This window comes from Danaus plexippus, assembly GCF_018135715.1.
Source record: "Danaus plexippus chromosome 29 unlocalized genomic scaffold, MEX_DaPlex mxdp_37, whole genome shotgun sequence".
NCBI lineage: Eukaryota > Metazoa > Arthropoda > Insecta > Lepidoptera > Nymphalidae > Danaus > Danaus plexippus.
The window spans coordinates 1228375-1240638 of NW_026869858.1; the positions used below are offsets into that span (position 1 = coordinate 1228375).

The following is a 12264-nucleotide window of genomic DNA, read 5'->3' on the forward strand; positions in this document are numbered from 1 at the left end:
ACGTAGCAATTTATCTGGCTTTGAGATGGAAGAAACCGCATCGAAATCGGTATATCCGTTTGAGGCATGCCACAGACAGATCTACGTCAAACTAACCTTAAAGACTAATTTAAGTGGTAAAAAAAATTTACATAAGTTGGCAAATACTTTACCAATTTTTCTCTTGGAATCGTATCTGGCAACAATTCTAATTTTTTTCTTATACATAATGTATTACCGTATTTAATTTGTAAATAAAACATATAGAGATGCTCTGACATTTAATACAGACATAATTTTTTAGTTGAGCCAATATTAAAGACGCAATACTTTGAATAATCATACATTAACTTAGTACTGAAGACCTTTACTTCTTCTTCTCGTTATACTTCATTAGTCTATAACTGGCTGCCTTATCCTTCTCGGTCTAGACTCGGTTTTCTGAACCAATTTCCCCGGACTGGTCGCTCGTCTCAATACCCTTTTGTCTCTCAATACTTTTACGGAACCAGTGTCAACTTTCTTCCCCACATTATCTTGTGAATTCTCCTTTCCTTTGGGCGTTGAAAATTCCTTGTCCAGATTTTTTATGATTCGTCTGGAGTAAGTCTTTATTGATGTCTGTGGTGTGAAGAACTGTTCGGCTGGGGTCGACTCGCGGGGGGTGAAGAACTCGTTGGTGTTCGAGGTCTTGGGGGTGAAGATTTTGATGTCTGTGTGGTCTAGAGATGGTTGTTGTATGATTATTTCCGGTCTAGACCTGGTCGCTCTGGGTGTGATGGTCTCTAACACGGGTCTCGCAGTCACCGGGACCGGTATTTTGAACTGCGGCTTTATGGTTTTGCTCCTAGTTGTTCTTTCTTCATTACTCTCCTCGCTGGCTTCGTCCAAGTTAAGTTTGATGACCTTCCGTCTCTTTGGTATTTCCTCGTCCTTAACTACCCTCACTGTTCCTATCTTCGGGACGGTTGCTTTCGCTTCCGGCGTCTTCTGTAACTCCACGTCCTTGTCGGGACTGAGTTTCAGATTCTCCAACTCCGCCTCCAGGCCGATTTCTTTGGGTTTTCTGAGATTTTTCCTGATCTGTGCTGACGCTATCATTAAATTGTACACTTCGTTCCTCAGATAAGGATCGAGGTCCCTCATATCCGACATAATTTCGTGAATCTTAAGGACGTATTCGTCAGAGGTCTCAAAATCGCCTTGACTGAGCTCAAAATACGACAATTCAACATAGAACTCTATCTGAACTTGTTTAAAGTCTCGCTCGACGTCTCGTCTCTCGGTATCCACAATGGCAGCTCTTAAATCCCTTTTGTAAACTTCGAAAGCCTTTTTCAATTTCACTTCAGCTATCTCAAAAGCATTCAGGGCTCCATTGAAGTAGTTCCTGGCTATTTCGTTTTCTTTGGCTCTGAAGTACGCGGACGCCTCTAGGAAGCATATCTGGCATGCGATGATTATGCACGCCGGCAGTTCGCATGCATGGCAGCTGCACGTGCATGCATGGTTCAGGAACTCCGGGATTTGGAAGACCGGGATCGTCGTGCAAGGTAGGGTAGGACTGGCCTGGATCTTTTTCAGCATACAATCCCTCATAGCTTCCAAATTTGTCGTTTTTGGTGTGAAGTGATGCTGTTTGGTCATCATTGCATGATTTGGTTCCGTAGCATCAGATTGTATACCGAGAATGAATTTTAGAGTGTTGTCGATTTTCACCTGAAAGGAATGAGGAGCTTTAAGCTATAGACAATAGAGTGCTTTAAACATTACTTTTGACGTCTATTGTTTGAAAATAGCACAGAATATATAATGTACGAGGTACAGTTTCAGACTTGATCCTTAATGTCCAGCGTTACTTTCAGTAATGTCCTACAAAATGGCTGAAGCCAGTATTTATGGTTTGCAAATACAAGTTGATACTCAAATGTTGCCAGTACAGAATAACAACGGTTCAGTGTTATAGTTAATTATGAACAGTCATAAAAACAATTCTAAGGATTATAGTTTATTGTAATTAGTACGGCACAGAGGGCACCACTTGTAACAAAATCTCATCATGTAAAACTTTCATCAAAATCAATATATTATCATATGTACATTTTTTACATGTATGTACATGTGACTTCCAACATGGTTGCGTTAAATATTTAACGCTGAAGAGAGAAAGATACACACATGTAGAAAGTAGGAGAGAGAGAGAGAGTCGGTAGATTCCGAGCACATGCATGGTATTGTTTCTATGCAGCGAAGGTAACAGTGTGCGCGTCGTTACGTTAGCGGAAAAACTTCCTTATTTTTCTTTATTAATTCAATTATAATATTAATTATTTTTTACTTTCATTTCTAAATTACGAAGTTTCAGTTCTTCCAAGATTCCACTATCTTATAGCCTACCTGCAGGCCTTCGCCCCCCGTCATAACTTGAGCCAGTATCCTCGCAGCCCTAGCGGCTCCCGTCCTAGAAGCCACCGCGGCAGCCGCTCGGGCTCTCCTAACGGCTCGGAGCGCGCGGGCCAAGCTCACACAACGAGCACCAGAAGTGGACACTCTCAGCTTTATCACCAATGACGTGTTACGGCGGAAACACCAGCGATTATCTGTATGAATATTTATATGATATTAATTATGTGTGTGTGTGTGTGTGTGATATGTGTGTGTGTGTATATGTCTAAATACATTAATTTTCCGGTACTAAAAGCAAATTTGTTAAGATGTTTGAATATAAAATTATTATCATTAGCTTATACCCACCGCTGCTAGCCATAGATAAGTAATGTCTATGAACAGAGTTGAGTTCGCTGAGCACGCTCGGACAGTCCGTGCTCAGGACTGAGCACAACTGAGCCTGAGCTTCCATCAGACGCCCCAATGATAGATCCACTGGAAATATAGGTTATTATTGAAAAATATATATAATATAAATACGAAAATTTATAAAAAAATATATATAACTCACAATCTATTTCCTTATTAATTTCGTACGCCATTAACATTTTAACTTGCACAGCTTGTACCAGCTTGCCACTTATGGACAAATTACCCAATTTTATGTGATAAATCTGTAATAAAAAATATATATAAACGGTATTAATATCCTACGATGCATCTGAAGATATTCTCTTTAACATGTTCAGTTTACGAATACTTCTATTTGATGATACTGAAGTTTATTTACAAAATTTATTTTGTCTGGTTGGCAAAGTTTTGTATATATATAATATTAGTAGTTACTTACCGCGACTTCGCACATGAAATTCAAAGCTATGTCCATGTTCTGCGGGTCGTCGACCATCTCCTTACAATATTCAGCGGCTTTCTCTATGAGATTTTGCAAATCCGTTTGTCCATCTGATTTGTGTACAAGGTAGCCAGCGTTACGAATGAATATTTCCCTGAAAATATTATTTAAATCGGTTATTGACTGAAGCGAGCGGAACGAGCGAAACGCTCATAACACAATACACGAAGGTGATCTCGGCAACGGAAAGTACGATCGAGGCGAGATTTTTTTGTTCGATAGACCTGTTATCGGGGAAAGTATTATATATATATATATAAAAAAAAATGTACCATCAATTGCAATTTTAGGACCGGAAACCGGAACCCAGTTCCAAAAAAAAACGGTTCAGTCCAAAAAGCCCGAGGTCGCTTCATTCACGCACCGAGAGCTTATTGAATAAGGCTTCAGTTCCCGTTCGTTAACGTTATATACATCAGGAGAGGAAATTTTATTACAGATTCTAGTATATAGAAGCCATTTTCTTTTCTCGTACGATTAAAATTTTTTTTAAGCGAAAAATTAAAAAGTTAAGCTGAGTGATACACAGCGTTTATCTTACACGTACTCATACGCTTACACTGACGGTATGATCGTTTTTATATCATTCCTTCAAACTATAAGTATGCGAGTTAAATGAATAGTTAGTAAATGCTAATGACATTAAGTAAATCTTACAAGGGGGTAGAAGATATATATATATATACACACACACACACACGCATAAACGCGCACACGCGCACACACACACACACACATATATATATATATATATTATTATTTTTTCTCACCTCTCATTTATTTTAAGCGCGAGATCACAACACAGAGCCGCTAGCTGCAACGCGTGCACGTCATCGCTGAGGTGAAACATCTCCGGAACGAGTAGCGAGATCACTCGCAGGCAGGGCCCCAGCATATCTGGAACGTACATACATACCGGTTGCATTACTAAATATATATTACAATTTATAATCTGTGTACTATATAAAAATTAATATAATCTGTGGAATCAATACATTTTTTTTTTTGTAAAAAATTTGATTCATGAATACAGAAATGTTGAGAGAAAAATCTCCAAATATTATGAAACTGTCGCAGAGAACAACCAAAAAAATAATTCTTTAAATTTAATCGGTTATAGCAAATATCGGAAGCAAATTGACCCGGTCAATGACCGGGGATCAAATCCGCAAACAGAAGGACTACTTCTATTTTCTCCGCTAACTAAACCATCGTGTCACACAAACCTCACCCGAAATATGTAATTTCCAAGGAAATAAAAATATTTTATTGATATAGGAATAAATAAATACATTTATATAGACACTTGGCAGTGGAAGGACTTTATTCCTTATTAGACATTTTATGGAAATAATATTGTAGGATATTCTCGAAATCAATGAACCAGCGCCATCTCGTGACGAGTGGACGAAACTACTAGCTATACATTTGCTAACATCCCTATTGTTAAAGTTTGTAAACAAGTAGAAACATAAAGTAGAATGTTTTGGAATGTTCTAGAAGTCGGATCTTCGCGTATAAAGGGCCGCTGGGTCCGCTTAGAGCTGGTGTACGTAAGGCGAGATACAGGCGATACAAGCGCTACTATCTGTATCATAATGAAGTTAATATTTGCGTCTTGTATTAAACACCCTGTATATATTGACTGAATACGACCCAGCTGGTAACAGTATTATTATAAAAATATCGTTTTATAATTTTAACCTAACAGCCATTTAGGTCGTGGACACACAGTCGACTCTGCTCTGTAACCCATCTAGTTAAGTATGGGGGTGTTTTTACCTCCAAAAGAGTCCCCGGTGACGTCAGCCATCTCCCTCACAGCCATTCTAGCGCTGTGGAGCACCTCTCGCTCGTGCAGTATACACCTCGTGCTGGGGGCGTCAGCATCCATCTATAAGATACAATTTCATCAAAATCGGACCATCAATTTCACATTATTAACTAACAGTGTCCACACTGATATTTTTATGGTTTACTTGATATATATATATTTTAATGACAAAGGAGACAAACGAGCAGACGGACTACTTGATGGAAGGTAGTCCCCGTCGCCCAATGGCCATCTGCTTCATAAGGGATGTTGTAGATGCGTAGACCATGATTATGAGAGAGGGGAAAGAGTGGGAAAGAGACAGAGCAACCGTCTCTCTCACTCATCAGACGAAACGCAGCCATTAAAGACTACTTCACGCCGTACTTCTGTGATAGGGTGGTACATCCCCGGTCTAGCCAGCCCATGTTCGTGGAGTGGCTAGACCACAGCTAGCCTATACATAATATTATCTGTATGAATGCCACAGAGTATAAAACTCCACCAGCTCAATCATTACCTCTCTTCCCTTCCAGCCATACTTCAAGCCGGCCTCTGTCATTTCATACTCGGACTTCAAACTGAGGAGAGCAGCATACACGAGCTTCTCCTTTGGCGACTTCTCCTAGAATTATCATAAACAAAATAAATTTTATTTACTATATATTTGCAGTAACTTAGCTACATCACTGGAAAGTTCTATCAAAATCCGTCCAGCATTTTGTTCGTGCTGGATCAACGTACAGCCATACATCCACACAAACAACAACAAAATTCCCAAACAAAAAATGTGATGTTAAGTATTGTCATTGTTCATATAAATACTTTTTTCTATACTCAATGTTCATTTTGCCCTAGTCGCTCAATTACATAAGTTATCTGCGAGCGAGAGTCCCATCAAAACGGGCACAGCCGTTTCAGATTTCAGCTTCAACAGACGGACCATCAATACCTATACATATACACATAATACCCACCGGTTTTCCTTGCAATCCCTCTATCAATCTATACACAATATGTTTGTATGTCTCGTTGTGTATTGTCCTAACAGCTGCCGATGTTGCCATAACAATCTCATAGAGAGTCCACAAGATTTTATCCGGATTTTCCTCTGAAAAACCAAAAACTAGTTTAAACGCGCGTCTTCATCCTCATTATTTGTTACATTACCGTACTGGCTTACAAAAATTTATGTTTTAAAAAAAAAAAAAAATAGTTTCCTATCGAATTTATTCCTTGATAAGTATATTTTTTTCGTTCTACATGAGGAACGAGTGTCTATTAGCAGAAATCTCGAACCATAGACAATTTTATTTTTTTAATTTTTTTCAAAGATATACATAAACACTTACATCCTAATCAGAATAAAATAAATATTGTTCACTTATCTGCGATACAATCTATGTTACTGACAGGCTTCGTACAAATCGCTTTAATAGTTATGCTATAAGTGACAGACAGACATTCACTTAAATGTAGCAGGTCGTATTCCCATTGATACTCACTCATGATGCAATCCTCATCACCCTTGGTCATATCATATAGAGAGTTCCACACGCCAGCTATGGGAGGTATGGACGGCCACAGCTTCACATACATTGAGAACTCCAGTTTCAGGAGGTCACTGGAACGACAACATATACACACATTACAATTTACAAAGAGAAGATCGTTTCTGGAATTATATAAAAAATTTAATAAGAAAAATTTCTTATAAAGCCATATATTTTATGTAATTTTTGATCTCTCTGGCCGTATGCGGCTGGCTCTGGATAGATTGAACCGATTTTAATGTAACTGTGAGTGGATTATAGAGAAGGTTTAGGACAATATATAATTTGTTTTGAAAGAATTATAGGGTATAGTTGTTTAATACTTATACAGTTAGTCATTAGACAGAAAAATACATAAAACACTGGGAATAGGTCTGAAGATACAAATCTTTTGTTATAGCAGAATTATCGAGTTACACTAGATTTTGCCTGTGACTTTGCCTGTTTCTTTAACTCGGAGAAATGTATAAAGCGGGTTTAAAAAATTCGCATATCAATGAACCGTTAGCTACATCAATAGTATATAATTTGCTTTTTAACAGAATACCCCCAAAATTTCAAAGGGTTTAAGAATAATTTACAGGCCATGTCCCGCTCTGATGTCTTAGCTACATCACTGGAAAGTTTCATCAAAATCCGTCCAGCGGTTTTTTCATGAAGGCGCAACAAACAGCCATACATCCTCACAACATTAGTATTAGTTCACCTGAACTCCAAATTCTTAACCAGAGATCCCAGGTCCCCGTAAGGATTTTCATTCACAACATGTTTACACACATCCAGCACCGACCACGTCTGCACATCCGTTTCCTGTTTGGACGCCTTCGCTTTGATGTCCATGACCAGACTCATATACTTCTCATTACCGACCGAGTGGGGCAACGAGAAGATGAGACTCAAATAGGCATTTTTCAAGGAATCCTCGTACAATGTGAAATCTAGCTGACAAATACTCTTATTGTACAGCGCTCGACTCATATTCTTCATTTGGACGTCACTTGAGATGCCTCTAAACTCGTTTTTGAGGTAAATATCGAATAATTCTATCGATTCCTCATAGTACTTCGATTTATTGAACACTATCGCTGTATTGTGTGTGTCCGTCTGCAGTTTGTTCAGGCATTTCGTGTAATTGCCACAGCCTAAACAATTCAGTTCCTCCAATATTATATACTGCTGTTTTATAACATCTATGTACAGCGGCAGAATATTTTTGATGTCAGTCTCGTTGTTCGTAGACGCGGTAACGAAGTTTTTGATGTGGAACGTCAGTCTTAAAGCGTCATGTAAGCCCGATCTTACGGGACAGTTCTCACACCTTAACATCTGGTTCGTATTACGCAGTTTTGTTAGTAGAAATAGTATTAATTTGAGACATTTCTCTTGTATAGCCTCGTTGAAACTTTTACTTAATTCTTTGTTACTAAGAATATTCTCTACATAAAGTCTCAGGAGTTGGCTTAGGTATGGATAGCTGGCGTTGACTGTCTGTTTGTAGCCCAATTTCTCGGTAATTTGACAGGATGTCAGTAAGCAGTTCAGGATGTTGTCTATTAAATTCACATTAGTTTTATCTCTGAAGATACAGCAGAATGCGTTTGGGTACAGCATTTGCATACAGTGAAACATGTCTGGTCGATGTCCTAATATCGTTATGATTATTCTTGATACATTTTCAAACACAGAATCGTTACAACGTAGTCCACTTTCAGCTATAACGTACAAGCAGTCGTTGAATTTCACATATATATCAATTATATCCTTGTCTTGCAACAACTTGAATTGTTTTAGGTCCTTCTTAGCTATGCATTCAAATATCTTTTCAAATGACCCGTTGATCCCGACATCGTTGTACACACAGTGTAGTTTTTTAACGAGAAACGTTAGCAAGTTGGCACAGAATTGGACGGTGTCATATATTTTTATGACTTTGATTACATCGTCTGTGAACTTTGGCAATAGCTTTATAATCGGCAGCTTGAGAGATTTGAGTTTCTCCATGTAAGTCAATCTGTCTGCGAGGATGCTCCAATAGGTTTTGTGATAATCCGACAGAAGACTGTCTTCGTCGCATTCAAACGGCAAGAATGACAGTTTGAGAATCAATTCCGGAGGTATGTTGGAACTCTGAAAGTATGATAGCAAAAAGGTTTTATAAATTTTATATTTAAGTAGAAAAAAAAGTTTAATCAACAACTGCTTAGCAAATATTCATAAAATTTTCTATCCAACAAGCTGTAATGAAAGACACACAATTTTAACTGAGAATTTTTTTTTTAACCATGACTTCCTGAACTAAACTGTAAAAAGGTTTTATAAGATTGTTTATATTATATTTCTCATACCTGTTTAATTACGTGTCTGTGTGTGTGGAAGATGCAGGCCAGTGTTCTGACCTGATCTGATATTTGCATGTTCTGTGTGTGCCGGACACATTCTATACTGAATGTTATGAGATCTGTGTTGTTGATCGAGGCACGCCATGTCGGTACCTTCTCGAGATTTCTGTAATAAATTTATTGTTTATTTGTATGAAGATAGTTATAGGAAATCGCATATTAATACAATTCCAAATTATTAATTTAAGTATTGCTTTGCTCGCAACAAATCGATCAACCACTTAATAGATCGTTTTTATAGTTAAAATTATATTCTCAGTAGTGGTTATTTAAAATGTATACCAAGTTTTCTTTGAGACATTAATTGTAAATAATAGTCAATTTCAAATGCCGTTACTACAGAATTAAACATGTACAAATACCGATGATCTTAAGAACTTAACTAATACGTTTTTATTTACGTATTTTCTCACCTGCACAATGAACATAAAACATTCAAACTAAAGGACGACTTATCCTTTTCAGGCAATTTAACTAAAATTACTTTAAACGTCTGTAAAGCCTCTTTCAACTCACAAATATCACTTTTGGCACCACACGCCTTTAACTTTGATATAAAATTGTTCGCCTCCATTGCTTAACAAGTTTATTATAAATATAAAAATCATGTATTGAAACAGTTGATGGGCATAAAATTTTTAAACAGTTTGTGACCGTTGAGATTTTTGACAATTACTTTGCCGGTTGTCACATTATTGTGCTTATTATCATTTAAGGAACTTGTACACTGTTGATTTCAGTTTTTGGATATCTAAATATTTGATTGCTTTATTTTCGCAAATTGCGTTTGCAGATTTTTGTTTCTTTTTAAATAACGTTCTTTCTAAGTTCTATAAAATTAATCAAAAGAACATACATTCTCTAGCTCTTAATATTTTATGCACATTTATTTATTTAGCAGATTCGTCTAGAATTTTATTTATTTCGAATATTGAGCATAATCTTACCAAGACTTTGTTTTCTTCTGAACAGGGCATAAATTGACAATGCTCATAGAAACTTCTTTTTGAACAAAACTTTTATGTCATGACCTTATTGATTGCTAAATGTCAGAAAACCCGGTAAATGCTAATTCCTTATTTATACCGATAACAATCCCGAAATAATAAATTAGTACACATTTAGTACTTAATTAAAATACAAAAGTGGCAAAAAAAAATTGTTTTAATATTTAACGTATCATGTTTTGAGGACGATTAATTCAGTTAGTATAATTGTGAACTTTTTTCAAATATTATGTACGATACAAACGTATCCTGTGCTAAATGTGATGCATTTTTTTAGGTTATACCCTCGAAATGAAGCCTGGAAAAAAATACTATATGCTTCTGATGGCTACCGTTGCTGTATACTTCATGGCCTCAAAAATGGTGTTTGATAAAGTTAACGAAACGTCGAAGGTGGTGATAGATGAGTTGTTCCACATACCTCAAGGGCTGTCCTGTTGCAACGGCAACTTCAGCTACTGGGATCCAAAAATAACAACACTCCCTGGACTCTATCTTGTAACAGCAGCATTCATCGGTTCCTACATACCATGTGACACATACAATCTAAGATTCATTAACTTAGTGGCGTCGTGTCTAAATCTGATTCTATTCTCGTCAATTCTACAGTTCATCTACGGCAACCAAAACAAGAGTCAATTCAAAATTATATTGCAGGCATTAAACTTAGCGTTGCTGCCTCCTTTGTATTTTTTCTCGCATGTATACTATACAGATACACTGTCTTTACTATTTCTACTGATGTTTTCGACATTGTGTTTTATTAATAAGTCTAAATATTTTATATTCATATTCGGCGTGTTAAGTGTGTTAATGAGGCAGACCAATGTGGTGTGGATCGCTATGGTTTTCGGGCATAAGATCCTCGATATACTTATAAGGAGCTCTAGAGTGTTCGGCAATCGGTACTTAACGAATACTACGTTGAGCAAACGATCTCTCATAGCCAGAGACATTGATGCTTCCAAGTTGAAACGTTATTACGGCATATCAGATGTGTATATCGCATTGAAATATCACCTATCAACGTTTTTCACAACCACTTTCCAATTTATAACAGTCACGGATTGGTTCGTTATCATACAGCAGTTAACGATTATGATACTATTTGTTGTGTTCGTTTATCTCAACGGTTCGATCGTTGTCGGTGACAAGGACTCTCACACAGCGACCCTTCATTTACCCCAGCTGTTATATTTCCTGCTCTTCTACGGCGTTTTCGGTATTCCGTATGTCCTAATGAAATTAATGTCGACACTGAAATTGTTATTCCGTAATAAGTTGTTATCTGTTCTCATAGCTGGAGTATTTCTTTTTGCAGTCCATTACAATACAGAAGTCCATCCTTACATTTTAGCTGATAACCGTCACTACACCTTCTACATCTGGAATCGCTGGTATGGTAAATACGACTATGCTAAATATGCAACGGTCCCGCTGTATGTGTTTCTGCTATTCAGCCTGTACGATAATTTGAAGGATCAGAACTGTATATCTTTTCTGTTGCCGTACTCAATGTGTTTGTTCCTAGCGCTGGCTCTACAGCGTCTGGTGGAAATCAGGTATTTCCTCATCCCATATATAATATTGAGGTTAAGGTTTGTCCGTCCGTCACTTGAGACGGTCCTGCTGGAGTTTGTCTGGTATGTTGTATTGAATGTAATAACATTTTATATTTTCTTCACTAAGGAGATAGTTTGGAGCGATTTCAGCGAATTTCAGAGGATTATATGGTGATATATTTTCTGTTTAGGGCTTCGCCCCTGAGTCCTGGGTCCTTGGGGCGGATGTATCGTATTTCAATTATGCCTACCATATGTGCCCAACGTCAAACTAAATACGTCGCGTCTCAAGTTTTTTCGTCATAAATCTTCTCAAATAGTAGTATCGATGTACGTACATACAAATGAAAAAATTTCACACCATCGGTATTTAGTGTCCTTGCGAACCTGTAGTAAAGGTGCTGTACAGAATTTAATAAAATACGATTAAGTGATTATAATTTTTCAATTTATTATTAAGTGTGATGTATAAAATAAATTTAATTTTTTTTTAAATTATATTTTCATTTTTCGACTTGTATATATTAAAAAATAAATTTTGTCAATTAATGTAATCTTTTTTTTTAGTTGCCAAATTGTTGAAATTACCCAAATATAAGACATTTAATATTGAACAGACATTAAATTATTATAATACATAAATCTAAAGC

The 12264-nt window shown here is 36.9% G+C and overlaps 2 protein-coding genes across 3 annotated transcripts; one reads left to right on the forward strand and one right to left on the reverse strand.

Moving 5' to 3' along the window:
* Positions 1–247: 247 nt before the first annotated feature.
* LOC116776992 (uncharacterized) lies at positions 248–9695 on the reverse strand. The gene is made up of 13 exons (XM_032670325.2): positions 9459–9695; positions 8992–9151; positions 7353–8773; positions 6599–6717; positions 6071–6204; positions 5614–5718; positions 5063–5174; positions 4051–4177; positions 3218–3374; positions 2939–3041; positions 2734–2862; positions 2377–2579; positions 248–1698 (listed from the first exon to the last, which is right to left on the reverse strand). The coding sequence occupies exons 1-13, from the start codon at positions 9617–9619 to the stop codon at positions 373–375; spliced, it is 4257 nt and encodes a 1418-aa protein (XP_032526216.2). The 5' UTR covers positions 9620–9695; the 3' UTR covers positions 248–372.
* A 393-nt stretch (positions 9696–10088) lies between these two features.
* LOC116776943 (putative Dol-P-Glc:Glc(2)Man(9)GlcNAc(2)-PP-Dol alpha-1,2-glucosyltransferase) lies at positions 10089–12163 on the forward strand. Of its 2 annotated transcripts, none has more exons than XM_032670252.2 (2): positions 10089–10106; positions 10330–12163. In XM_032670252.2, exon 2 carries the CDS (start codon positions 10344–10346, stop codon positions 11787–11789), a length of 1446 nt encoding a protein of 481 aa, XP_032526143.2. In that variant the 5' UTR covers positions 10089–10106; positions 10330–10343; the 3' UTR covers positions 11790–12163. The 2 variants fall into 2 exon arrangements, with proteins under 2 accessions (XP_032526143.2, XP_032526142.2); XM_032670251.2 differs by lacking the exon at positions 10089–10106 and adding an exon at positions 10113–10249.
* Positions 12164–12264: the final 101 nt, after the last annotated feature.

Excerpts from the sequence above, each read along its gene's own strand:
- LOC116776992 (XM_032670325.2), bottom strand. The coding sequence starts at position 9,619 with ATGGAGGCGAACAATTTTATATCAAAGTTAAAGGCGTGTGGTGCCAAA. Across the intron at positions 8,774-8,991 it reads ACAGACACGTAATTAAACAG|AGTTCCAACATACCTCCGGA; the intron begins GTATGAGAAATA and ends TCATACTTTCAG. Across the intron at positions 6,205-6,598 it reads TGATGAGGATTGCATCATGA|AGGAAAATCCGGATAAAATC; the intron begins GTGAGTATCAAT and ends TTGGTTTTTCAG.
- LOC116776943 (XM_032670252.2), top strand. The coding sequence starts at position 10,344 with ATGAAGCCTGGAAAAAAATACTATATGCTTCTGATGGCTACCGTTGCT.